The 26166-nt window shown below is 50.3% G+C and overlaps 1 protein-coding gene across 3 annotated transcripts in view; it reads right to left on the reverse strand.

Moving 5' to 3' along the window:
* DOCK2 (dedicator of cytokinesis 2) overlaps nt 1–26166 on the reverse strand; it is a 355728-nt gene that overhangs the window by 24491 nt on the left and 305071 nt on the right. For all 3 annotated transcript variants that reach the window (XM_036423739.2, XM_036423738.2, XM_036423737.2), the window contains 8 exons: nt 22350–22498; nt 19754–19839; nt 14023–14179; nt 12108–12148; nt 7706–7796; nt 6957–7076; nt 2674–2763; nt 885–989 (listed from right to left, as the gene is read on the reverse strand). In XM_036423739.2, the coding sequence (XP_036279632.1) occupies nt 885–989; nt 2674–2763; nt 6957–7076; nt 7706–7796; nt 12108–12148; nt 14023–14179; nt 19754–19839; nt 22350–22498 (839 nt within the window). The remainder of the gene's footprint in view (nt 1–884; nt 990–2673; nt 2764–6956; nt 7077–7705; nt 7797–12107; nt 12149–14022; nt 14180–19753; nt 19840–22349; nt 22499–26166) is intronic.

Genomic DNA, 26166 nt, shown 5'->3' on the forward strand with positions numbered 1-26166 from the left:
TGGACTGGTAATGGTGAGTGGTTTGTCTCCTTGATGGAACTGTCAATCAAGTGGAGTCAGACTCCAGGTTTACTGTTCTTATTGAATCTCCCTGAGCTCAGACTTGAATTCTAGACTCCAAGATAGGAAGGAAGGCTGTAGTTGACCCAATTCAACTCTCTACATAATAAATGAGTGAATAATCCACAAAAGCAGTGGTTCAGAAACTGTGCTCCAGGGGTGCCTGAGGGTCCCCAAGACCCTTTCTGGGCCACACAGGATCTAAGCTCTTTTCATAACAACAGTAACCTATCATTTGCCCTCATTACTCTCGATCTCTCGTGAGTATGCAGCCATTTCCCAGAGGCTGCGTGATGTGTGGAATCGCAGCCGACTGAATGCAGAGCAGGTGTAAGCATCTCGCTGTCTTCTCCCAATCAGACATTTAGGAGGTTTGCAGAAATAGGAAACAATTCACTGTTGGTACTAGTTTTTAAATTAGAAAATATAGTTATTTTTTTCATAAAGATGAGGGTTATATTGACAAATGATGGCTTTATTTTAAATAGGTTGATAAATATTTTTAATTTTCTTCGTTTTAATTTTGAATGTGGTATAGGTAGTCTATAAGTACAGAAGCTCTTGGGGGACCTCGATAATTTTTACGGGAGAAAAGGGGTCCTGAGTGTAAAAGGTCTGAGAGCCGGTGCTCTCTGGGGCTGCTGGGTAGCAGAGATACTTGCTGCAGGGACAGGGAACTCACTGCCTCCGGAGGCAGAGGCAGCTCTGTGGATGGGGAGTGAGCAGGAGTCGGGCAGTGCTGGGAGGGAGGAGAGCATGGTGTCTGAGCGCACCCAGTCCTCCCCGCAGAGGGACAGCTGAGGGACAAGTCACCGCAAACTCACCCGCAGGAAGGTGGGGAAGCCCTGGCCATAGTACCCGACGGCAAAGTAGTCTGGCTTGGGTCTGAGGATTTTCATGATGTTTTCGTAGAACTTCGCCTGCTGGACCTGAAAGAGGAAAACTCACAGCTCATAACAACCCAGAGGTGTATCTAAGGTGCACTCAGCTTGGGGAGGCTGCAATGCAGGCACGCTCCTCACACAAGCGCCTGTGTGCCCAGTGGAAGTGTCTGTGATTGTAACAGTACAGCGGGCTCTGTATCTGCAATTTTAATGTCCACCGAGTCAACAACAACAGATTTCAAATATTAGAAAACAAGACCCCCACCCCCCTCAAAAAAAAAAAAAACAACTCAAATTTGACACATACCCAGCCTCACATTGAATCCATGCAAATGAACTGGTGTTCAGGCAGACCCTGCTGTACCTATATGCAAACAGAGGCTCTAGGCCACTTTACAAAGGGGATCTGACCACCTGCAGCTTTTGTCAGTTGGAACCAGTGTCCCTGCATGCCAGGGACACCTGCAGTAGCTCTCTCTGGCGCGTACCATGTCCCAGGTAAATCGCTCTGCCCGCATGAGCTCATTTACTTGCATCAGCCTCATTACAACCCCACGAGTACTGCATCTCCATTTTGCAGATAAAGAAATGTTATCTCACCGCGCAGCCTGTGGGTAAGGAAGCGAAGCCGGCCAGCTGTCACAGGCCTGTGTTTGTGTGGGTGTGTGGATGGATGTGTGTCTGCATATCGACGTCTTCCTGTGCATGCACAGGGCATATGAGAGGCGTGTGTTGTCCATATTTTAGCATCTCTGGTACAGTCTGCATCTTACCTTACACCTGATGGCCTCTTATGATTGATATGAGCCAGAAAGAAATCATTAGCCAGACATGGCACATGGAAAAGGACAAACTGTGACATCTTAAATCTCATACAAATGGAAGATGTGTGTGCATGGACCCAGGCATGAGCCTGCGAGATGGGCTTGGTACCCAGCTGTGTGTGCATGTCAGCATGTGTGTGAATATGTGCTCTGTGTGTGTGCATACATAAATGCGTCCTGAGCATGTGTGTGTGGGCCTTTGGGCCTCCCTATCTGCAAACTTCTATGTGCATACACTCATGGGGCAGATATAAGTGTTTTCTCTTCAAGCACATCTCTTAGAACACTATACGCCATAATCAGCTCCCCACCAAAATAAATCCAATGAGGCCCTGGGGTCTGGCTCTCAGGTCACCAGGAAGTAATGGGGGAGGGGAAGGAGGGGGAGCAACCTGAAAGTTCTCCACATCTTACCTGCGGAGGCGGCCTCCCCACCAAGCACGGCCTCTGCAGCACAAGCAGCATAGCTGCTCCCCCACTTCCACTCCCTCCACCTCCTCATAAGCACCCAGGAGCTAATGGGGAACGGCCAGATGGGGAGCGCTTTACTGTGATTTATCTGTTAATCAGGAAGCACAAATTTGCGTTTTTATTTAATTGGCTCCGTGATTTGTGGGAATTTGACTGCAGACGGAGCACAGCGCTGATTGGGTGAGCCGCAGCAGCAGCGCCCAGTGCCAAGCAGGTACTTAACACCCATCCCAGTGGCTGTCTGATGAGTTTTCCCAGAATTCCTCCCTTTGGAAATATCCCCAATGGGGAGGGAGCTGCTCCGCACAGCCCGGCTCAGGTCAGGCCCTCTCTCCATTCTTTCTCTGTGCCTCCCGCCCCCTCACCAGCCTCCGTGGTGAGCCGGGTCTCAAGCACCTGCCTCCAGAATAATCAGCTCTGAGGTGGCACCTTACCAGGTTCTGGCTGAGCAGCTCGTAGTCAAAGATCTCCATCTCGTACTGCTCCGCTAGCTCCTTGCACAGGCTGATGGCCTCCTCCCACATCTGCAGGAAGGGCAGGAGACAGAGGTTAGAGGCGCCTCCAGGCGGGCAGGGCCTTTGCAGAGAAAGGGGCCTGGCAGCTGTGCTTCCTGGGACTCAGTGGCAAGCCTGGCCCAGCCCCAGCCCCAGCCCCAGCCCCATGCACAGGGAGCCCCAGCCCCATGCACAGGGAGCCCCAGCCCCATGCACAGGGAGCCCCAGCCCCATGCATAGGGAGCCCCAGCCCCATGCACAGGGAGCCCCAGCCCCATGCACAGGGAGCCTCAGCCCCATGCACAGGGAGCTGGGTGCTTCCCAGGAGCCCTTCTTCTGCCTCTCAGCCCAGTTTCTTCACAAACAATGGAGCAGCTGCAGACTAGGCTGAACACACTCCTCATAGGCTCTCAGGACTTCACAACCCCTCTGAGAGGTGATTGGCAGCTTCTGTACTCCCCAGGTGAAAGGCAGAGGTTCATGGGCAGAGGAGTGGCCCAGTTCAGGTGCCCAACCCAAAGCAGGGCCAGGATGCCCACCTGAAGGTGCCTCGGGGCCTTGATTCTCTCCTGCCTCAGAAGTAAATGAACTCCCTCAGCTGCCCCGTGCAGGTGGGGCAGGGAGGGTTGCCCTGTGTTGCAAAGAGAAATGGTTCACAGAGAAGCAAGCAGGTGCTTGGTTGCAGAGTTCCTGGAGCTAGACATGGGACAGACCCATTTCTCCTGGTGCTTATGCCAGGGTCCTTCCACTCTGCCAGCTTGACACCCAACCTTCTGGCCATCTTCCCTCTCCCCCTCTTTCTTCCCCCCCTTCCTCTGCCTCTTTTTTTTTTTTTTTTTTTTTTTTTTTTTTTTTGGTTAAGGACATGAGATCTATCCTGTTAACAGAATTTTAAAAAAAACCTCGTTAGCTGTTTTAATTGGTTATTGTTCTTTTTAATACATATATCTTATATAATAAAAAGGTAATATGCAAATTGACCATCACTCAACACACAAGATGGCCACTCCCATGTGGCCAAAGATGGCTGCCTCCATGTGGACACAGGATGGCTTCTACAAGATGTCTGTCAGGGGAGGGCAGTTGTGGGCAATCAGGCCAGCAGGGGAGGTCAGTTGAGAGGAACCAGGCCTGCAAGGGAGGTCGGCTGGGGCAATCAAGTCTTCAGGGGAGGGTAGTTAGGGGTGACCAGGCCAACAGACAAGGGTAGTTGGGGGCAACTGGGCCTACAGGGAAGGGCAGTTGGGGGGGGGTTAACCCAGGCCTGCAGGGGAGGGCAGTTAGGGGTGACCAGGCTGGCAGGAGAGAGTAGTTAGGGGCAATCAGGCCAGCAGGAGAGCAGTTAGGTGTCAATCAGGCTGCAGGGGAGTGGTTAGGGGGTGATCAGGCTGGCAGGTAGAAGCGGTTAGGGGCAATCAGGTAGGCAGACAGGCGAGCAGTTGGGAGCCAGCAGTCCTGGATTGGAGAAGGTGCAGGCTGGGTTGAGGGACACCCCGCTCATGCACAAATTTCGTGCACTGGGCCTCTAGTATGTATGTGTGTGTGTGCATAATTATTATTATTATTATTTATTATTATTATTGATTTCAGAGAGAAATGCAGAGGGAAAGAGATAGAGACATTGATGATGAAAGAGAATCATTGATCGGCTGCTTCCTGCACACCCCACACTGGGGATCAAGCCCGCAACCTGGGCATGTGCCCTGACTGGGAATTGAACTGTGACCTCCTGACCCTCAAACACTGAACCACATCAGCCGGGCGACCCTCTAAACCAGGGGTCCTCAAACTTTTTAAAGTGGGGGCCAGATCACGGTCCCTCAGAGAGCTGGAGGGCCGGACTATATGAACTACTAATTCCTACTGTAACACCTCGGCTGCGCTCACTGCCCAAAAAACCTGGCGGGCCGGATCAGACTCCTCTGCGGGCCGCATGTGGCCCGCGGGCTGTAGTTTGAAGACGCCTGCAACAGAATTTTAAGTTCATGATGGGACCCAGTATTGCTAAGAAAGACCAATGCTTCACAGAGTGCTCTAGAGCCAGTCACCTGTGTAACTGAAACAACACAGTCCCTTCTAAGTGGGGTTACTTGGGGCATGGGGGTGGAGGGGGATGTGGGTGTGCAGGGGCAGCAAAGAGGCAGCAGTGGGAGTGCTACTAGAGTAATAAAAGGAGTGATTGAGATGTTTAAAAAGATAGGTCTTTTCCATATTTAAAACCAATTCTGAAAACAATCCCTGGACATAGGGGGCCCTTTCCCTCTGCTTTGTCTGAGGCTGGAGCTGACAGATCACCCCTCCATCTGCGACCACAGGGGTGGGAACCCCAGCAGAGAGGCCGGGAAATGCATGGTGGGTGGAGGTCTGGCAATTTGAAGGGACGCCCATTACATGTCACATTTGGTTTAAAATAGAAACTGCACCTAAATGGAGAAGCTGGGGAAGGCGGGGGAGGAGAGAGAGAGGAGGTTGCCAAAATGTAGTGTGTGCTTTGTAGCAAAAGTGCTCTCTCTGCATCCAAGCATAAAAATAAACAGAAGTGAGTGTGGAGTGCAGGAGCCGTGGCTTAAACCCATGGACAGGGTAGGGAGCGGCGTGAAAATGCTTTATGTGCCAGAGGAACCAAGTCTGAGGGCCAGGCCGGCTGGTGCTTCCTCTTCAGCCAGAACAAGGGGTGGTGGTAACACCCTGAGCTGGCCAGGGGACTGTTTGGCTCAAGTGGAGGTCTTTGCCAACTTCATACCATAATATTCCAGAAATGCTCTTCCAGTGTTTAAGGGATCAGGAAGGAGGCCAGGCAGGAGTTAGAGACCTGAGATTTCCCCCCACATCTGCCCCTGGGACCTCTGACAGTCACGGATCCCTGAGTCTAATCCATTCCAAGGCCTGCAGGCTTCCAAGTGTGGCATGGTATACAGTGGTGGAGCAGATATAAATGTGGAGCTTTAGCGAGCAAAGCACACACTAAAACAGATGTAATTTGGGTTGTGAGGGATGTAGAGGAGTCTACCAGGTGGTGACAGATGAGCTTACAGGGTAGAAAGCCATGGTATGTGCCTAGAGCATTGAGTACCCATGAGGGGAGGTGTGTGTGGTGGGGAGGGAGAAGTTGAAAGGATACTAAGGAATATGGGCTTCATTCTAGAAACTTCCACAGCAGTGGCTTTCAGAGTGAGCTGTACCCATCTGCTCCCTCTTCTCTGTTCCCAAAGTACTTTGTCACCACCCTGTTCCACCCCTCCCCACCACAATTCCACAACACCAAAGGGTAACGTACAAAAAAACATCATGATTGGCATGTCCAGCTTGACAACTGGATGGTAAAGTCTTTGAGATTGGGGATTCTGCCTTTTTCTCTGTGCTCGGCTCAGGCTGGGTCGAACTGGACACCAAACTTGGCATGTACTTTGGGGGCTCCTCCCCCGATACCTCACTGTGACAACTCAGTCAGCTGGTAAACCAACAGTATGCTGACTGGTTGTCCGGCAAGGCAGGAGGTTCCAGAGATGGCAGAGTCTCTGCCCTCAAGAGGCTTATAATTGTAAATTATAAAAACAGTGTTGTTCAACCACTTAACTCCTGGGAATTTATAAGCCCTTCCCAGACATTACCTCATTTTGTCTTTCCAGGGAAAGTGGGGAGATCAGACTAAGACAGATGCGAGAAACTGCAGCGATAGGACAGACCAAGTTCAGTGCTACACTGTGTCCTGGGGAACACCAGAGGCCTTGCGATTCAGAGAGAGGCAGTGGGGAAACTGGGGGACTTGAGAAAGGCTTGATGGAGGAAATGGCCTTCAACTGGGGCCTTGAAGGTGAAGTCGGTGATGATGGTAGTCGGCAATGACGGTGATAGTCACAGCTCAGCAAGATGTCACTATGTACCAGATCCTGTGCTAGATCTTCCACATGCAGCTACTCACCTAACTTTCCCAATATCACTAGGAACTGGGTATGATCTCACTATTATGGGTAGGGAATTGGCATCTCCTAGAGGCAGAAGGAACTGTGGGTAGACGACCAAGTTTTGAAGTCCAGGCCACCGAAGTGTCCAGGTGTGCAATATTGGTGCCATGAAGAGAGGCAGTAGGACCAGAGATGGAGAGAAGTGGTCAGACTTAGGACTGGGATGGAGATATGCAGATGGATTGGTATGGAGTACAGGAGAGAGCCACCCTTCCCGGTAGCCGGGTCCCCACAGAGAGGAAAGGTGGGACAGATTACCTTTCCTTTGTCAAAGTAGCCTATGATGATCTCATACAGCGTCTCCTTCAGCTGGCGGTGGGTCTGGGGATACTGCTGGCCTGTCTGCATGACCTGTGAGGTGCACTGTTCATCTGACCACTGTGGAGAGAGGACATGCGAGGTCACCTGGGGCTGAGGGTGGGTGTCTCCCCCATGGATGAGGAGCTACCTCCCTGCCACCCTGGGTGTCAGCGGCCAGTGGGAGAGGTACTGTTGGTAGGCTCCACTTGGGAAGCACTTCCTGATTTTTGCTGAGTCACGCTTGACTCTCTACTGGCTCATATATGTGGCGGGTAGGGACTTTCTCTAAAGCCCTAGAAGGCATGGTCCCATCTCTTCAAAAGCCAGAGGAAATCCCTCAGACTTTGTCCAGCTCTAGCAGCACTTTCGGTCGCAGGAAAATGGCTCAAGTGGAGGTCTGGGTGTGCTAATGATTTACAGTCCATGTCTGGATGTTACAGGAAACAGTTGGATGTTATATAAAACTGTAAGACGTATCTCGATGGGTTACTGCTGCAGCTAAATGTGAAGGTCACAAAGACTTTAAGTGCCCAGGAGAGGCAGTGCGGAAAAGTAACCTGCCAGGTCAAGAGTTTTTGGACTCAGAGCAACACAAAATTGATTTGGCTAATTCTTTTTTCTTTTCTTTCCTTTCTTCTGAACTCTCCCACTTGCTGTGAGGCCTGAGAGGATCTCTGCATGAATCCACTTCATGGGAAAGACAGTACCTTGAGAAGCCACGTGTGGAGAAGGAGTGTGTAGGCAGCCTCCGTGTAGTTGTCACAGTCCAGGTGAAGATCGCGAAGTTTGTATAGGTACCTGTTTGGGGAAACATGCTGAGTTACTAAGTGGTAAGGAGGCAGGTGGGTAGGACCAGGTAGAAGCCAGACAGAGCAACTGACTACCTCCGGGGAGTTCTCCCTCCCTAATAGCCAGCGCTCCTGCGTGGTCACAGTGACAGCACGTGGCATTGTGGGGCACTTAGAGTGTGGCAGGTACTATGCTAAGTCTTTTAAATGCCTCTGATCATTTAATCCTCATGACAACCTTGTAAAATGGGTCTGTTGAGGCTACCCATTTTCAGACGAGAAAACTATGGCCTGGAAAAGTCAGGCATGCTTCCAGCCAGTACCATTTAACTTTTTACCGAAGACTCCAGCCAATGCAATATGACAAGGAAAACCAGGGAAGAAGAACTGATTAACTCGTCAGAAGTCACATGCTAATAAATAGAAGAGCAGAAAGTGATTCCAAGCTAACTGCCCTTAGAGCCCATGCTCTGGTCATTGTCCTATTCCAGAGCATGACCAAGACACGGAACCGCAAAGGGACAGATCCTACCTGCTCTTCAGTGTTCTCTGGGGATAAAGGAAGTACATTGAAGAAAGGAAGTGGACCAGGGGCTGGAGATTGCATAGTCACTTCCAGACCTGGAGCTGTCAGCAGGGAGGATCTACTATTCAACAATAATCACATCCTCACCTCCCGTCCATTTACAATGTGATGCTCCAATTCTGACCACTGGGACAACTGTATGGATGAGTGGTGTTGAGGACAGGACAGGAACAAGGGAAGGGAGCTCTGGTCAATTCTTAATTTGATACATAATCGGTATTAAGGGGCAGGGAATTAATTCTCGGTGCCTTCCTTTGCTCATCGGTAGGATGGCAACGCTCACAGAACCCACCTAGGTGCCTATAAAGAGCCAAGCGGACCAGGTCGGAAGACTCAGAAAGTGATGGCGCACATTGCAGCTGATAAATGCAAGTTTGCACTGGAAGGGATTAGCCAGGAGTCAGCAATGACCTATCATGGTTCTTATCTATTTTCATTGTGAATTCCGTTCTTCTACAAAGAAGAACCTGCCACTGCTGGAAACAGATTCAGAGCCAGCACACCATTGCTCTGGCGACTTGCATGTCCTCAGGAGCAGGCAATGCGTAGTGGGTGAATGAAGGGGCGATGCTGGGATGCAAGCCCCCAGTCCCTTCCTCTGAGAGGGAAGGCAGTGTCTGCCAAGACTCTGCCCTGACTGTCTAGCCTCAGGGAACAAAGAGCCTCTGAAGTGGCTGCACTCAAAGCGGAGCTCAGTGCTCAGGCTCAGGCTCCTGCTGGAAGAAACCTATCTGCACGGAATGTCGCCAAAGGAGAAGCCGGCCACATGAAACATGGCCGGCGGGCCAGAGGCAGGCTGCCTGGCCCCAGGGTAGGGGCGGGCAAAGGTTTTGAGGAGGAAAAGCCAGCTAGTGGTTTCTGATGACTAATGAGCCAGGGCATCCTAGTGACCTTTCTCTCATTTCTTGATTCAACCAGCCAGGTTGTACTGAGCACACAGCTGTACCAGGCACTAGAGATAGTGGGGACAAAAGCAGACACCATTCTCAGGACTTGAGCATTTATAGTCTAGGGCAGTGGTCGGCAAACTGCAGCTCTTGAGCCATATGTGGCTCTTTGGCCCCTTGTGTGTGGCTCTTTCACAAAATACCGCGACCTGGGCGAGTCTATTTTCAAGAAGTGGCATTAGAAAAAGTTAAAAAATTTGGCTCTCAAAAGAAATATCCATCGTTGTACTGTTGATATTTGGCTCTGTTAACTAATGAGTTTGCCGACCACTGGGCTAGGGGAAAGGGGCAGATGTCAATCAAATCATCAAATAAAATAATTGCCAAAAGTTAGCTGTGATGAATGTCATGAAGGAGGATCTATGGTGGTATGTATGACAGCAGGATTCATCCAGGTGGGACTTCCAGCAAGGTTTCCATAGTGTGTCAGTTGGACTGGCATCTGCAGGTAAGGGGATGAATGAATGATCAAATGATCTCATTCATTCATTCACCTATCAAATGGTGCTTTATATATAATATCCATTCATTCTCCCTATAACCCTTTCACAGATTAGAAAACTGAGACCTGTGTTGAAGTAACCAGAGCTAGAAATAGGTAAAAGTAGGTTTTGAAACCAGCTATTTCTGCCTCTACAATCATGGCCTTTCCACCCTTGACCCATTAACTTTCTGCTGATCAATCAGAGTTACCAGTGAAATTGCACGTGGCCTGCACGTAGGGAGAGTTGAGCATGTGGACCACCTTTAGAAACTCCTCCATCCATGGCTGAACCCGCCTTATCCCAGCCTGCCTGTCCTTGGCCCTTGGATCAATGACGGCTGGGTCCATAGCACATGGAGAGCACAGTCAGAGGGAGGGCCTTCCTGCTGCTTTCAACCCCTTAATTCGCCAGCGCACCCTCTCCTCTCCTTCATCAACTCCAGGGTGTGGTGATCCACTGCAGAGCCCACAGCGAAACACCCTGACCGACCCAACCTGGGTTCAAACTCAAACACCTACCGGTGCCAGCTGGGCAGTGAGTGAGGTGCCCCCGAAGCTCAACAGTGAGCAGACACAGTGCTGTGCCCAGAGCTCCCCTACCCTGCCTCCAGGAGCCCCACCACGGGTCTAGGCGACAGTTGTCAGGACAGGATAAGGGCCCAGTGCCGCCATACCTTCTCAGTTTTTCAGGAGAAGTGGGAAATTTTGATTTTGGGGGTAAAATCTCTAGATTAAAAAAAAATTGGCAATTAAAAGTGTCTTTAAATATTATGTCTGCCAAATAAAAGACTTTTAGACTCTATCCTAGTCTACAACACCTGGTTTTGGGCAAATGTGGTTTTCCTAGATGACTCTATAGACCTCAGATCTCCAAAGATTATGGAGAACTGGGAGCCGCCTTCCGTGTTTCTAAAGTGGGAAGGAGAGAAGAGAGGTTGGCGGGAGGGCACTGTGAGCCGGGCACTTCACCGGTAGCATCTCTTGTGAGCCTCAGAACACAAGGTGGCATGAAGACATCCTGCGAGGGAATCAGAGCCCAGAGGGGCAGAGGGATACAACAGGGTCACAGAGAAACCAGGGGAGACCCCAGGCCTCTGGAACCCCACAGCTTTGCGCTACTATTACAATAAGCCATGTCTAGTGATGCTATACATACTCTCAAGCTCAGGACAACCTATGGAATGAGACTTTTTCCAAGTGATAGTTCCTGTTTCTGGAATAATGCTGAACTACGTTAGTGGGTAGAAATAGCCGCAGTGCTAGCAGAGTGAGTTCAGACTTGGAGTCAGAGCCAGAAGGAGCCATGCTCCTTAAGCCCACGCTCAACTGCACTTTGCAGGTCCTGGCGACAATGTGCGTGAGGATATGGGCCCAAGTATTTCGTCACTGTGCTGTGCTGGTTATGACAGAAAAGATCTGGAAACACCTATGTGTTCACAAGATTGGATTGGGTATACAAATCATGGCACATTCTGGAAAAATAATATTATAGTTTCATTAAAAATGATGTTGAAAGAAAGAAAAAGATGTCGAAATATATCTGTTGACATGGAATTCTTGTCAAGCAAAGAATACATTATGACTAATATAATCCAATTTTTGAAAAATATATGCATGCATAGAATTCAATTTATTTATAAATAGGAAAGAGTCTGAGAATATGCATGGGTTATTGGAATTGATTTCATTTTTTGGTTTTGCTTGTCTGTATTTTATGAGTATTTTTTGTTTTGGTAATTAATATGTGTTATTTTGTAACAAGTAAAAATAACAGTACTTTTCTTTAAACTTTGAAGAAAAAAAATATGAGATTCTGAGAAAAAATGGCAAGGGAGTTCTTTGCTCCAGGCTAATGTCCCAAAAAATCCTTCATTACATGCTCAAATAGCTGCCTTTCAAATGCCTACAAGAAAGCGCCATCATACATCACAGCATTTTTTCCCCTTTGAAACCGGGCTGCCAAGGAGCTGACTACATGCCTTGTACACCCGGGACGTGAGCTTCACGTGCCAGCCTCGCACCAAACGCACATGTGATGCCCCAGCACAAGGCGGCTTCAGGAGAGCTTGAGCTGTGGATATCACAGAACAACACGGCAGGTCAGAGAACCCCCAGTGGGCTCGGGGTCAGATGACGGAATGAAAGGAGCTGAATCTGGGGAGATGGTTAGGAACCGGAACACGGAGGGCCTGAGTACCAAGAAGAGGATTTTAAGCTCTAGCCTGAAGACAATGGGGAGCCACCGATGGGTATCGAGCGGGAGAGTGACACAGCAGGACTGGTTTTAGAAAACAAAAATCTTACCTTATGTACATCTCTTCCCGATTGTTATCTTTGTAGAAATTCTAGGTGGGAAGGAAAACAGCGGTGAGTGTTTTTGTTTGCAGAGAGGCAGGGGTGGAGGGTGCAATGATGGAGATGAGAAGGAAGATTGCTGTTTACTATCTGGGCACAAGAAATTGACTTTCCTGAATGCATCAAACAGCCTCATTAGGAGATTCCGCCTTGGGAGTCACTCCCCTGATCCTTAGGCTATGGAGGGACGGAGGAAGTACCAGCCATCAGGTATCAGGGGCTGCAGGGGAGCTACTGGCTGCACTGAGAGGTGGGCTGCCTGGGCCGAGGCCACCTACACTGACAGAGCCCATCCGAGGGCAGCCGGACTTGATCTTCACAGGTGCAGAGCCTGCACACTGGCGGGGCTGAGTTGGAATCAGAGTAACAGCAATAATCAGAGTAATAGTCATAGAAACTATAATAGATACCAGGGATCATAAATCCTGATCATGTAGAACCATCAGGGGTTACAATGAAATTCTGCAACCAAAGACATTTAAACCTGGAAATACCTATTTGATCTCAGGGGCCATTCAGGCCAGTGGTCATCTGGGCCCCACCCAGAGATCCTGTCCCAGGTATTTTAAAACAAGTCCTTACAGATGTTGAGCCAGAAGGTCATGGTGGGATCTGTGGGCACCTGGAGAAAGCCTAACTGACTCCAATGCAGCCAGAGAGGGGTATTGGGGTGTGTTCCAGGCGGAGTCAGTTGGTGGCAGAGCCGTATAAGACCTCGGCTCTCCTGACACCCCTACCACCACCCTGTCCTCCGCCCTGATCCCAGGCTGACACCCCAAACTAGCAGGGCCTACTTGCTTCTAGAGTGGCCTGTCCAAAGGACTCCTAGGTGAGTCTGAAGATCAGTTTCTTCTACCAACTTCTGTGTCTTCACAGAGACAAACTGCTACACTCCAGGAAAAGCCGCTTCATGCTCTGTATGTAAACGGGGCCTGGTGGAGTGATTAGCAATGAATTCCTTTCTGCTATAATCAGGACTTTGAAACTCCCCTTAGCATTTAGGGAAATCAATTGGCAATATTGAGGCTGTTAAAAAGGGGAATGGAGGCCACACCACGGGGCTTTGGGGACGGGGCTTGAACAGTGTCTAGGAGCTGGGAATGGCAGGGGCTCATTGTGATGGACGCCACGTGGTCTTTGGTCAACGTTACTCATTGTCACCATTTAGGGTGGGCAGGCATGGTGGGTGTGAGGCACTGTGGCCGCCACGGTCTGTCTCATGTCCACATCACAGGACGGGGGAAGAGAGACATTTGGGAGTTGCCAATGGCAGGTCCTGAGTACAGAGGTTAAGAGCCCAGCTATGGGATTAGCTGCCCTGATTAGCCTGTGCCCATCGTCATTTCCTAGAAATTCTGGTGATTAGTATTACTTCATTCTGCAAGAAGGGAAATCTACCACACAGGAAGCATTTAACCACAGGACAGGTCTGCACGGCCTAAGAAATGGGTGCTAGTCTCTTCTCCATGGAACAGCTAAGCACACTGAACCATCAGAAAGCCTCCAGGGCTGACTATTCTACTAACTATGAGGGAGCACGAGAACCCATGGCTGTGTGTCTCCAAAGCTCACCCTTAACCCCTTCCTGCTGCTGCCTTCCTCCCATGGGATGTGTTGGGTGCTAAAGGCAATACTCATTCCCATTTCAGGTATAAGGAAACTGAGGCACAGAAAGGTGACATGATTGCCTTAGACACAGAGCCAGCAGATGGCAGAGCAGTAGCTCAATCCCACATCTGTCTGATTCCCAAAGCCCTAAGTACTGCCTTCGGATCAAGAACTGTAGTGAACCCCAAAGCCAGGCCTGTCCCCGGACTCCGGTCTGCCCTCGGCCGCTGCGGGGATCAACGCCCGCCCTGCCTACCAGCAGGTTCACGGTGCAGCTCATGCGGTTGTCTTTGCTCTCGTCCGTCATCACGCCCCGGTAGTCCAGCAGTTTCTCCAGGAGGCCTTTGACCAGGTTCACGAAGTTCGCCACGGACTTGGCAATGGTCGGGTGCTCGGCGGCACACTCCATCAGGCTGTGGGCAGACGGGAGGGCAGTGAGCTGGGCTGGGAGGAAGGTGTATGGGCTGAGGGGGCGCGGGGGGTTGGGGTGGAGCACAAGCCAAATAATCTAGTGAATTCAAGTTCCGAGGGTTCATTGGCTCATTTTGTGCATGTTTCGACCACTTATTCATTACACACTTATTTGCACGTATATAGCAGTTCAGTCTATCACAGTTCAGTGAATCCTCACAATTCAAACTCATGGCATTTGAGGATCAAATGTGATTCTCCCCCGACCCCCATCAAAATGGGGGGGAAAAATAAAAATACATTTCCAGTGTGGGCAATGTTTTAGGAAAATGGTCACCTTTATACACCAACTCTGGGAGTAAATCAGTACAACTATTTTTTGGGGGGGTGGGTAGCAACTTTTACAATATCAAAATTGCAAATGTGCATATCCTTTGACCCAATAATTCTATTTTGGGGAATCTATTCTACAGAAACTTTCTCAGAACTATGCAAGGATATATTTATAATACTGATAAGTTATGTCTAATAGTGAAATAGTTGGAACTATTTAAAATTTCCATCAATAAGCAGATGGTTAAGTAAATTAAAGCATATTCACAAACTATAATTTCATAAGCCTTTACAAAGTATGAGAGATCAATATGTTTTAATTCAGAGAGTTCTACAAAATATATAGTTGAGAAAAGTAAGACTCCAAACAACATTTGTTTGTTATTTAACCTCCTCACATAGAGCCTACCATGTCCCGGGCATTATCCTACCCGTCTCACAGATTTTTAACTCAATTAACCTCCCATCACAATCTTATGAGATGGGATGTTTGCAAATTGGGAAACTAAGTCACAGAGAGGTCAACTAAGCTGTCCAAAGTCACACAGGCGATAAATGCCATCAGTGTGGCTTTTGCACCTGTACTCTCAACCAGCAAGCACTGTGTGCGAGCGGAAACGTGTGTCTATGTGTTTATAAATCTGCAGGATGTGGGTGGGGAGGATAAACCCCAGAGTCTTCAGAGTGGTTGCTTCTGACGAGCACTGACCTAGGCAGGGAAATAGAGGAAGACAATGTTCACTGTTCACTGTAAACGTGCATCTATTATTTGAAAAAAATAATATTTGCTGTCATATTAATATTCTACATTTTAAAAACAAAATACCCTGCAAAAGACCATAGCATTTCTTAAGCACCTGTTGGTTGCTAGGCACTATGCTAGGCATTGCTTGGGGCAGGGATGGAAGAAAGGTATAAAATAAAATAAAAAAAGAAATATAAAAAAGAATCATATCTGCCCTCAGTCAGCCACAGGCTAGGTAGGAAAGAATGGATGGATTAAAATTTTGATTAATGACTACTTATTTGCTAATCACTTATTCTGGACCAGATCCTGTATCAATCACTATTTCTTAAGAAACCACCACGCTAATGCTAATAAGTTTTACATCTGAGGAAACCAAGTCTCGGAAAGGTTAAGTGGCCTTCCCAGTATCACTCAGGTAGTGCACGGTAACCTTGGGAACCAAGACAATCACTGTTCAATGTTTCCTTGGGGACAAGCATTGCAGCGTGTTCTCAGGCACCCCGTGCAGCCATGGACAAGCGTTACTCAGGGCATTGGTTTCTGCCTACTCTCCCGAGGAAGTTTAAGTCTCCTGAGCTCCTAGGAGGGGACAGGTGAGAAAGACAAGGATGTGGGGGTTGGGAAGGAGGGGCGGTGTCATTTCCTCCCAGAAGCCAAACCAGGCTGCAAGAAGCCGACGTTGCAAACTGTGGCTGTGATCAGACAAATCCGTCATCTCAGTGGGAGAAGCACCTGTCTCCCCGCTCTCAAAGGGAGATGCAAATTGCCCTCTGATTTAGGCCTGTCAGGCCCCGTCACAGCTGTGCCTGCCTCCTTCCGGGACGGCCATGCCCAGCCTGCTTCCCACCCTAATCCGGTGTCCAGGGTGTGAGGTCTCACAGCCTCGGAGCAGGAAGCCTCTGAGAGCCTGAGCACGGCCAGACCAGCGGTCCTCTGCCTGGGCCACGGGGGGCCTTTTCCGAAGCTCAGCACCCACCCTGGGGGAGTGACATCGCGTCTTTAGGGGTGGGAGCCAGGCAGCAGCATGTCGCTGCTTAAGTTCGCCGGGTGACTCTGATGTGCACCGACATGAAGGACTACTGGCTGAGCCCCCTGCTTTGCAAACTTCAGGATGTGTGGGAACCCCTGGCACTGTGCTGATCGATTCTGACTCCACGGATCTGGCTGGGGCTCATGAGTCTGCATTTCTAATGGGCCCCCAGGTGAGGCTGCTGCTGCTGGTACTCTGAGAAGCAAAGGTTCAGGAGAACAAAGCCTTGGCTTTCTTCGTTTCTCTATTCTTTGGGCCAGAGGTAAGAGAGCCGCTCACGTAGCCTAGGAATGTGAGATGAATGGGCAGACCGGCTTGAAATCATCCATCCATCCACCATGCATCCATCCACTACATGTGTACTGTTCTAGAAACTCTGTAGTCACTGACCCCTGGGATACCTAGCAAAGGAAGCAGCTACAGAAATAAAAATGTACCATAATATGTAATGGCACTGCCATGTACTGAGTGCTTCCTGTGTTTCAGAGGCTGTGCTAAGCCCATTGTATTGATTCCCTTGTTTAATACTCACAAAACCTCTTTGGGTAGGCATTATGAGAGCCCTGAATTTACAGATGAGGCCCCTGAGGGCGGGCTCCTGGCCCTGCCAAAGTTACTCAGCTGTTCCTCCCATATGAGGCCCACAGAGGAGGATAAGTGACACTGAGGAAGCTGTAAAATCTCCAGGCGGCACAGGCAATTCCTCACTCCGTGGAAGGAGGGTGGTGGAGTCTATGCCTGCCTGGGGGGGTTGGGGAAGGAGGGGCTGCACTTGGAATTGGTCATCATTCCGCATGGAGGGCCTCAGAAGCAGGAACCCAGCCCATGCCCTTCATCTGCACTGACGGAGCCGACCGTCACTGCTCCTTTTAAGACTGTGGCCCCCAACTAGTTGGACAGGCCCCAGGCCCCAGAACACACATATTTTCTGTCCCCTTTGGCCTTCCGGGCCTCCCTTCTTCTAGAAATATTTCCAAGCAGATGGAATACAGGAGAGCAGAGAACATCTCACTCCTCCCTTTCAAGTGGGACTGTCACTTTAAGACAGATATGCACAGGCTGGGGGAAGTGAGGATGACTAGGCTGGAGGAGAAAGACAGGCGGGCTCGTGGCTTCAGATGACCCAAGAGATGAATAATTACAGTTAGCATTTCTGGACTATCTATGAGCTAAGCATTTTCCATGACTTTTCCTGGTTATCTCAACAAAAACTCTAAGATCGCTCTGGTCAGTGATTTTATCCCCACTGTGCAGACAAGCACACTGAGGCTGAGGGAGTTCAAAGGAGGAAGCGAGGACTGGGCTGCTGGATGGCCCCCGGGGTCCTGGTTCCTCGGGTTGGGCTTGATTGGTTTTGTAAAAAAATCATTCACACCTCTGTCTTAGGAGAAAAATAATGAGCTGCTTCTCATTTCCGCGGCCTCGGAGGGTTCCTTTTATAAATATTCACTCAGGAAGGATTTGAAAATCCCGCTGATCATCTGAAGACTGCCACAGGGCCCTGTCCGCTCATAAAAATGGAAATTGCCAGCGGTATACGTGCTTTCGCTTCTGGTCAATATTTAGATTTTCCTTTTTAGAACTTTAAGGAAAACATTGACTCAGACAAAATGTCAACCCCCCTTCTCCCCTCCCTCCGAGAATCAGCCTCAATACCCACCGAGGAGCAGGCGGTACGCTACTCCTTGGACAGAGCGGCTTTTGTGCTCTAGGTGTTTAGCGAGGGCTGTGCAGGGACAGGAGGGGGTGGGGCCCGCTGGCGTCTCCATTCTGCCTGCTTGGTGGGGCCAGGAGGGTCCTTGTGAGGTTTAAACCAAGGCCTTCCGTTTGCTTCTGCTGTTCAAGTTAAAATAATCAAAGAAGATTGGAGGAAGCATCCAAATTAGATAATCAAAGAATCTGTCATTAGGAGGACATTCAGGATGTCTGAGCCACATTCCTGAACCAGGGGAGAGGTCTTGGGGGTTGGAGGTAGGAAGGCAGCAACTACCCTGACAGAAACTGAGTCATTTATTGAGCTTTTCACTGTTGTGTGCCAGGAGCTTTAGAGTTATTCTGTCTCTAAGATGACCACAAGGGGCTGATTCTCCCCATTGCACAGGTGGGTAAAGCAGGAGGGGCCCAATGCCCTGCAGCTGCCAAGGGTGGAACCAGGGATAAAACCCAGAGTCTTTCTCCAAAGATACCCAGATGGACAGTATGCACATGAAAGGATGCCCCACGGCCTCAGCCATCAGGGAAATGCAAATCAGCACCTCACCCCTGTGAGGACAGTCAGCCAGATGCACGTTATGAAGTGCTGAGAAGGTTGTGGGGAAATGGGACCCTTGTGCACTGCAGGTGGGAGTGTGAGTGGTGCAGTCACTGGCTCCTAAAAAGGTTACATGTCGATCCCCACATGATCCAGCACATCCACTCCTCGGTGTCCTCCCTAGAGACAGGCAAACACATGTCTACACAAGACCTCTGCATGAATGCTCGTGGTGGCATCACTCCTAAGAGCCAAGGGCTGTAAATGAATGAATGTCCATCGACATATGAATGAATAAACAAAATGGGGTATAGCCAAACAGTGGAATATTATTTGGCAAAAAAAGAAAAACAAACAAACAAAAAGAAGTGAATTACTGACACATGCTATAGCACAGATGAACCTTGAAAACATGCTATGTGAAAGAAGCCAGTCTAAAGAATCACATATTGCATAACTCCACTCACATGAAGTGGCCAGAATAGGCAGGTCTATAGAGGCAGAAAGTAGGCCTATGGGAGGGAGGTGACGGCTAAGGGGTAAGTGGTAAGGGTGTCTTTCAGGAGGCAACAAAACGGTTCTAAAATTGATGGTGGTGAAAGTTGCACACTCTGTGAATATACTAAAGCCATTGGATTGTACACTTTAGGTGACTTGTATGGTATTGTCAGCTGTTAAGACAAAACAACCACTGGTCCCCAATCCAGTGCTCCTGGGTGCTGTGCGCTATCCATGCTGGGTCAGGCAGAGCCTGGCTGTGGTCCCAGCTTGTCCACTCACTAACTTGTCCTCGTTTCCTTGGACAAGAGACTTCCTGAGCCTCAGGACCCGCTCTGTGAAGTAGGGACCAAGGAGCAAACCCCACTAAACGAGCCAGTGCAGGCAGGGCACTGAGCATGGCATCTGAGCACTGCATGTGTGCGGACAGGATACTCGTGATCAATATCTGTTATCGATTGAAAGAGAAGACAGGAAAACACAGCGAGAATCATTATGCAGCTAAGATCTTCAAAGTGAATGGTTGGGTAGACTATTTCCCTCTTCTCAATAGCAAAGTCTCTTTCTATCGCGCCCATTCGATCCCCGTCAAAGCAAGAGCCACTGCAGAGAGGGGTGTGAGGTTTCTCCCAACACGGGAGTTCCCTCCATGCCCGGAGCCTCCAGGCTGACCTCTGGGGAGGACAGCGCCCTGCCACCCTGGGCGTGGAACTCACATGGACTCCAGCAGCTGCATGTACTGCTCGTCTCCACGGCCGCCTTCTACCTCGTGGTCCAGCTTGAGGATGATTTCGTTTTCAAACTGAAGAAGGCAGAGAGGAAATCAACAGTCACAGCATTGGGAGGGGGGATGTTGAAACCAGTTCACTATTTTAACCCGAACGGTAGGGAGGACCCGTCACCCCCCAGGTTTAGTGCTGGAACTGGGAATGCAGAATGAACAGGAGATCACGTGTGCCTTTTAGGGGTTCCCAGGGAGTGAAGAGCGAGGGTAGATGGTAAGGGGTGTAGCACAGAGAGGGCATGAGAAGGAGAGAAAGGGAAAGGGAGAGAGAGAACAGAGAGCCAGGGCCGGGCCCTCCTGGTTAGAGATGTCAGCTGTGCTGACCTGGGGCGGGACAAATACAGCCGAGGGTCTAGGAGTGGGCTCTGAGGTCAGGCCAGCTGGCTTTGCCTCCTCTCTTCCCTCCATCGCTGGAGGGAAACGAGGAGGTCTTTCTATCCTCAGTCATAGTTTGTGCCAGGCCTCAGCAGACATTCTCTACACAGCTCCAGAGAGGAATGTTTTAGGCTTTGCTGGTTGGTCCGCCCCGGCTAGTCACCTCCGCCTTAAATGGTCCGTGGCAGATAGGGGTGGCTGGATTCCATAAACCAGGGTTTAGGAAGAGGCGGCAGGACAGATCTGCCCTGTGGGCCACAGAGTGTCATCCCCTCTAAATACGATTGGGGCACTACCCCCAGGGGCGAGGGGGCAGGGGAGAAGCATGTGCAGTCTCAGGAGGGCAGGGCTGGGTGTGCATTGCTCCTCTGTCCTCTGGCCAGGAGGCTGAGGTGACTGTGACGCCTGCTGAGTGGTCCTGGAAAGCAGCTTTGGGGAGAGAAGCGGCACTGCTTCCTGTCTGAGTTGCTCAGTGGTGGGTGCTGGCGCTGTTCCTGGGGAGATGAGCTCCCCTTTGGAGCAGAGATGCAGATGCGGTAAATAAGCACTTGGCGCTGGGTCACAAAAGCGCCTGCCAGGAGGGAAATTACAGGGTGCCGGGGTGTGTGGAGCTGGGTGCCGAGGCCGTCTGGATTGCAGAGCCCAGTTCTGGGGTTCGTCCTGGATCCAGTCGTCTTAGGGGGCTTTGCCTCCACCCTCTCCTGGGCCGCTTCCTCTGAATCAAACAGCCATGCCAGGGGCTGCTCATCCCCCGGCGGAGCAACCACCCAGCACAGCGCTGCTGTCCGCCGGGAAGCCGCCCATTAGTCAGCCTGATTGTCCTGTCTCTTTTGATAAGAGAGGAATGAGGAGAAGCAATTGGGGAACATGCTCAGAATGAGCACACGCCCGGAACGAGGAGCCCACGCTGACCCTGTTCATGGAGAACAGGGGGGTGCACGTCACGGGCTGTCACGGTGAGGGGGGCCTACAGGGCAGGAAACCACATGGCGGGCCAGCCTCTGAGGACGCGAGGCCACCAGGCCCCTGTCCGGGCCTAACCCTGAAAGCCTGCAGCTCCCCCCGTTAGGACCATCATGCACCTGGAGCCTTGCTTCCACACACCTGTCCCAGGCCGCCTTCTGAGCCAGCTGGTGCCCACACCTTTGAGGGAACATGTGAAGGGCACACAGGGCATGAGGAAAGGCCGGAGACTTTTGACTGGCACAGGGCCCTGAATGCAGGCTGCAGGTTAGAGAACCAATGAGCCAGGGAGGGGTCAGATGCCTGAAGGATTTTAGGAAAAACTGTTTGAAATCTGCTGCCCTTTAAGTACCCATTATAAGAAAAATTATCTGGGGGGCAAGACATGGTATAGAATGAGGCAGAAATTCTGGGGAGGACGGGAGGAGCCCAGATGGGGGTAAATGCGGGAGAGAAGGTGGGGCAGAGAGGACAGGAGGTGAGACCTGAGGGGAGCACCAGGGCCACCTTGAGAGGCCAGAGGGGCCGGCCTTCCTACATGGGATGAGCCTTTGTGGAAGTGGGTGCTTATCCCACTGTCAGAAGCTTCGAGAGTGGCTGGACCCAGAACATTCAAGTTTGGCAGGATTGTCACTGAAAATACTGGCCCGGTGACCCTGGCCTTACACAGCTGCTCCCTCCCTGCTTGCTGGGGAAGGCCCCGCTCCCATGGTGGGTCCACAGGTGTCCCCTGGGCGACAGGCCTCTGACCCATCTGCCTTTGGTGCATGGCGGAGGGCACACCTGGCAGGGTCTCTCTTTCTAGAATCCAGACAACACAGATCTTCCCGGAAGAGGACGTGCCAGACAGAGGCAGGCAGGTGTGAGGCGGGCAGGGGGAGGGGAGCCGTTGAGTACACCTTGGGGAACACTTAGGCAGGGAAGCAGGCTCCTCACACGATTGAGAAAGGGACCCAGCGGATGCACAGGGAGAAAGCACATTTTAATCTTGGCCTCGGGCAGGGGAGCGTGACAAAATACAGACCAAATCCGATCTGCCAGCTCATTCCGGGCGCAGAGCGCTGCCCCCAGCCCGCCTCCCGTCAGGCCTGGGATGGAGCCCGGCAGATGGAAGGAGGGAGCATTATGAGGAAAGGTGCGGGGGATTAGGGATGCTGGCTGCAACTCCAGCCTCATTTTTTTTTTTTTACCTTTTTGAAATCCCCACTCTTCTGATATTCACACAGCATCATGTCGAAGAAGATGGGGATGGTGGCCTTCCGGAGCTCGGACTCGGGGATGAGGGTCATCTCTAATATAGGGCCCACCATGCCCGGGATGAAGCAGACCTTGTTCTGGCCTGGAAGAGAAGAGGGCGGGACCCGTCACACAGGCCTCAGGGTGGGTGTCCTCTGTCAGACCACGCCTGGGGGAGCGATAGAGCGAAGGCGCGCACTAAAAACAATACGCTCGTAGCATTGTTTCCCCGGAGCCAGGCACGGTGCTGAACACTTTACATACATTAACTCCCGCGGGAGACGCATGCATCACCCACGTGAGCTCGTTATGGAGGGCGGTAACAGCTGGGTGCAAAGCACGCCACTGTTTACAAGGGTTTTCACCTGTGTTGATCTCCTTTGCACACAGGGCCCGGACGGAGCATGTCAGCGACGGGAAATCACAGGGGTACAGAGATTATCCCTGTCTGCAACAAGCTGTGTTGCAGAGATTTGGAAAACATGCTTTGATCAAGTGTTTCATGAAACAAGAGAAGGGAAAACTGATGCTGAGAGCTGGCTGTCATAGTGCAGTTGGTGGAAGAGTCTGGGTTACAATGTCACTTTAGGGCCAGATGGACCACTGCTTCTCATTTCTGGGCACTTCTGAGCCCATCCCCCGCCCTTGGCAGCTAGCCACGTGGACCTATTGCGGTACCACAAACTCACCTCGCTTCCTCCACTGCCAGGCTATGCACACCCTGCTCCTTGGTTGATAATAGTTTTCCTGTTGAACCCCAACACCCCATCTTGCTACCACCTGGCTCTTCCCCTGGGTGGGTCCCACTGGATGGATGTGCTGAGCACAGCCCTCCCCCCTCACATGCCCAGCCCACCTCTGGCGGGTCAGACACCCGGCACTGGCTCCTTGTGTCTGTCTTCTCACCCAAGTTTGCAACGATGTCTTTTCCTTGTGGAATCATTTTTTTAAAATATATTTTTATTGATTTTTCAGAGATGAAGGAAGAGGGAGATAGAAACAGAGACATCAATGATTTCGTGATCAGCTGCCTCACGAAAGCCCCCTACTGGGGATTGAGCCTGCAACTTGGGCATGTGCCCTGGCTGGGAATTGAACTGTGACCTCCTGGTTCAACCACCGAGCCATGCCAGCTGGGCTGTGGAATCATTTGACAAACGCCTGCCTCCCCGACTGAGAGCTTTGTGACAGTAGCAACAGGTCTGTTCTCACCACTACATCATTGGCACTGAGCATAAGACATCTATAATAATAAAAGCATAATATGCTAATTAGACTGGATGTACTTCCAGATGACCTTGCGGATGAAGCAGAGGCTATGAGGGAAGACCAGATCCCAGGTACAAGAGGAAAGCCAGTGCTGGCAGTCAGGGGAAGGAAGGCCTATTCTTGACGAATTTCATGCATCGGGCCTCTAGTAGTGGATATTCAATTAATGCCCATTGAAGAAGGAAATGCATTTGTCAAACTCCTGCACTCACTAGCTCTCTGATTTGGATATGCGTCTTATAAAAATGCAATAGCAATGCCCCCCTGAAGAGAAAACTGTGTGAAAATATGTGTGTGTGTACTCAGCACAGCACCCAGAAGAATCAGTGCCCAGCACCCAGGCTAAGGGCACTGTTTCCATAACTAGGTTGCCTGACTCTGAAAACTGACGCCACCATCAACCAGCTATGTGACTTTGGCCAAGTCATGTCACCACTTGGGGCCTCAGTGTCCTCTTGTGTAACACGGGAGAAGAGATAGGGTTGTTGTGAAGAGTAAATGAATTATTAGGTATCAAATGTCCAGGCACGTGGCACACTTTATATACCGTTAGCTACTGTGGAGATGTTTGGCCAAAATGAACTACAAGGGCAGCCTTGCTGAGCAGAACTGAGCCCAGTCCTCAGCGCACACTTCAAACTGGAAGAGAGGGGGAGGCAGAGGGGCCCTTGGGAGTGATTAGAGAGGATATCCCAGGGAGTGAGGGCAAGCACATCTAAGCCAGCCTATTGCTGACACTGACACCCGAGTTTTTTTTCTTTCTTTTTAAAAAATATATTTTATTGATTTTTTTACAGAGAGGAAGTAAGAGGGATAGAGAGCTAGAAACATCGATGAGAGAGAAACATTGATCAGCTGCCTCCTGCACACCCCCAACTGGGGATGTGCCCGAAACCAAGGTAGATGCCCTTGACCAGAATCAAACCTGGGACCTTTCAGTCCACAGGCTGACGCTCTATCCACTGAGCCAAACCAGTTTTGGCGACACCCCGAGTTTCATCAGCAGCTGCCTCCTTCTCCCCTGAGATTCAGAGCCAAAAGCCATTCTCCCCACTTCCAGGACTAATACAGGTGGTCTCCGCCTGGGGCAGAGAGCTCCCGGGCACAGAGGTGCAGCCAGTATGGCATGGAGCCTGGCGCTGTGGCTTTCAATTAAAGCTGAGAAATGGAGACAAGAGAGAAGACAGCAAAAAATGCATTTCACCTAAATGAAGCTTAATGCCAGAGTATTTCCCCAGAATTCAGATAAAAAGAGCATCATCCTAGGGATCTATCTGGCGAGTGAGAATGACATGGTGAAGTCAGGCAGAGAGTGAGGGAAAGATAAAGACACTTTCCCAGGGTATCAGCTTCATTATATGATCCATTTGGATTACACTGGAGCCTCAAGTCCTTGCTTTGGCCAAAATAGGAAAGAACATATCTTACTTTCTTGCAGCTTTATAGTAATTGCTAATCTAGGTTTCTGATTTCATCCTTCAAGATCCTTTAAACCCAAAGTGGGTTTTAAAATTCAAAGTCGAGTGCGGTAATAAGTAGAAGGTAAATGGGAAACTGTCAGATAAGCCACCACGGAATAGAGAAATGGCTTATGCAACAAAGGCCTTAGAATACTGGAGGGCACGGGGTATGAGAAGGATATATTTAAGGGGGATGAAAGTAAAGAGCAGGCGTGCCATGGACAAGGATTCCTTAGAGCTGCATTCGGTGTAGCCAATCGATATTTAGAAGAATAGGAAGAAAGGAGAGAGGGAGATGCTGATCTCTAAATACAGTGTGATCTCAGTGGCCCCTACAAGGCCCCATCGAGAAATTTTATTCGATTACATCAGAAATGGAATTTTAGCACAACAGATTTTATGTTTAGGCAATCCAACTAGGTGCATGTCTTCATATACACAGACACACAGGTGTGCGCACACTCACACACATACACAGAATATATTTGTGGCTAATGGAGTGCAAACTCATTTTTTGGGGGATGGGGTGGGAATTCTCATTCGACACCTGCTGCTATATTTGAAAAAGAAAGAAAGGAAGGGAATCGGTGAGAGGGTCTTGTTCATATAATGGAAGCGGAATCTCACTGGGAACAGATGCCAATTAGAAAAGGCTTTCTAAAAGGCCAATCAGCCAGCAGGACAAACGTGAACGCCGAGCTGCACAGGCTGGGGAAAGACCTGGCGATGAAGCACAGGAGCTTGAGGTGGGGGTTGGGGGATGGAAGGCAGTCCTGTGTCTTCCGGCCTCGGGATAATCTCTAAGGTGGCCTCTTCTATCACCCCTCTCAGGAGGAGACTGTGAGAATGAATGCCAAGGGTCTGAAGGCACTAAGATGATCTTGCAAAATAGGAGGAAAGAAGGAAGGCTTATGAAAAGGAGTGGAGGAGGGAGGAAGGAGACCATCTGGACCTCATGAGAATAGAGTTGGGCAAGTCACCGATTGCGTGAGGGATGGGATGGAAGGGACATTCCAGCTAAGAGTACAGGGTTCTCTGGTCC

The sequence above is a fragment of the Pipistrellus kuhlii genome, unplaced genomic scaffold (assembly GCF_014108245.1).
Source record: "Pipistrellus kuhlii isolate mPipKuh1 unplaced genomic scaffold, mPipKuh1.p scaffold_m20_p_8, whole genome shotgun sequence".
In the NCBI taxonomy this organism is placed as follows: Eukaryota; Metazoa; Chordata; class Mammalia; order Chiroptera; family Vespertilionidae; genus Pipistrellus; species Pipistrellus kuhlii.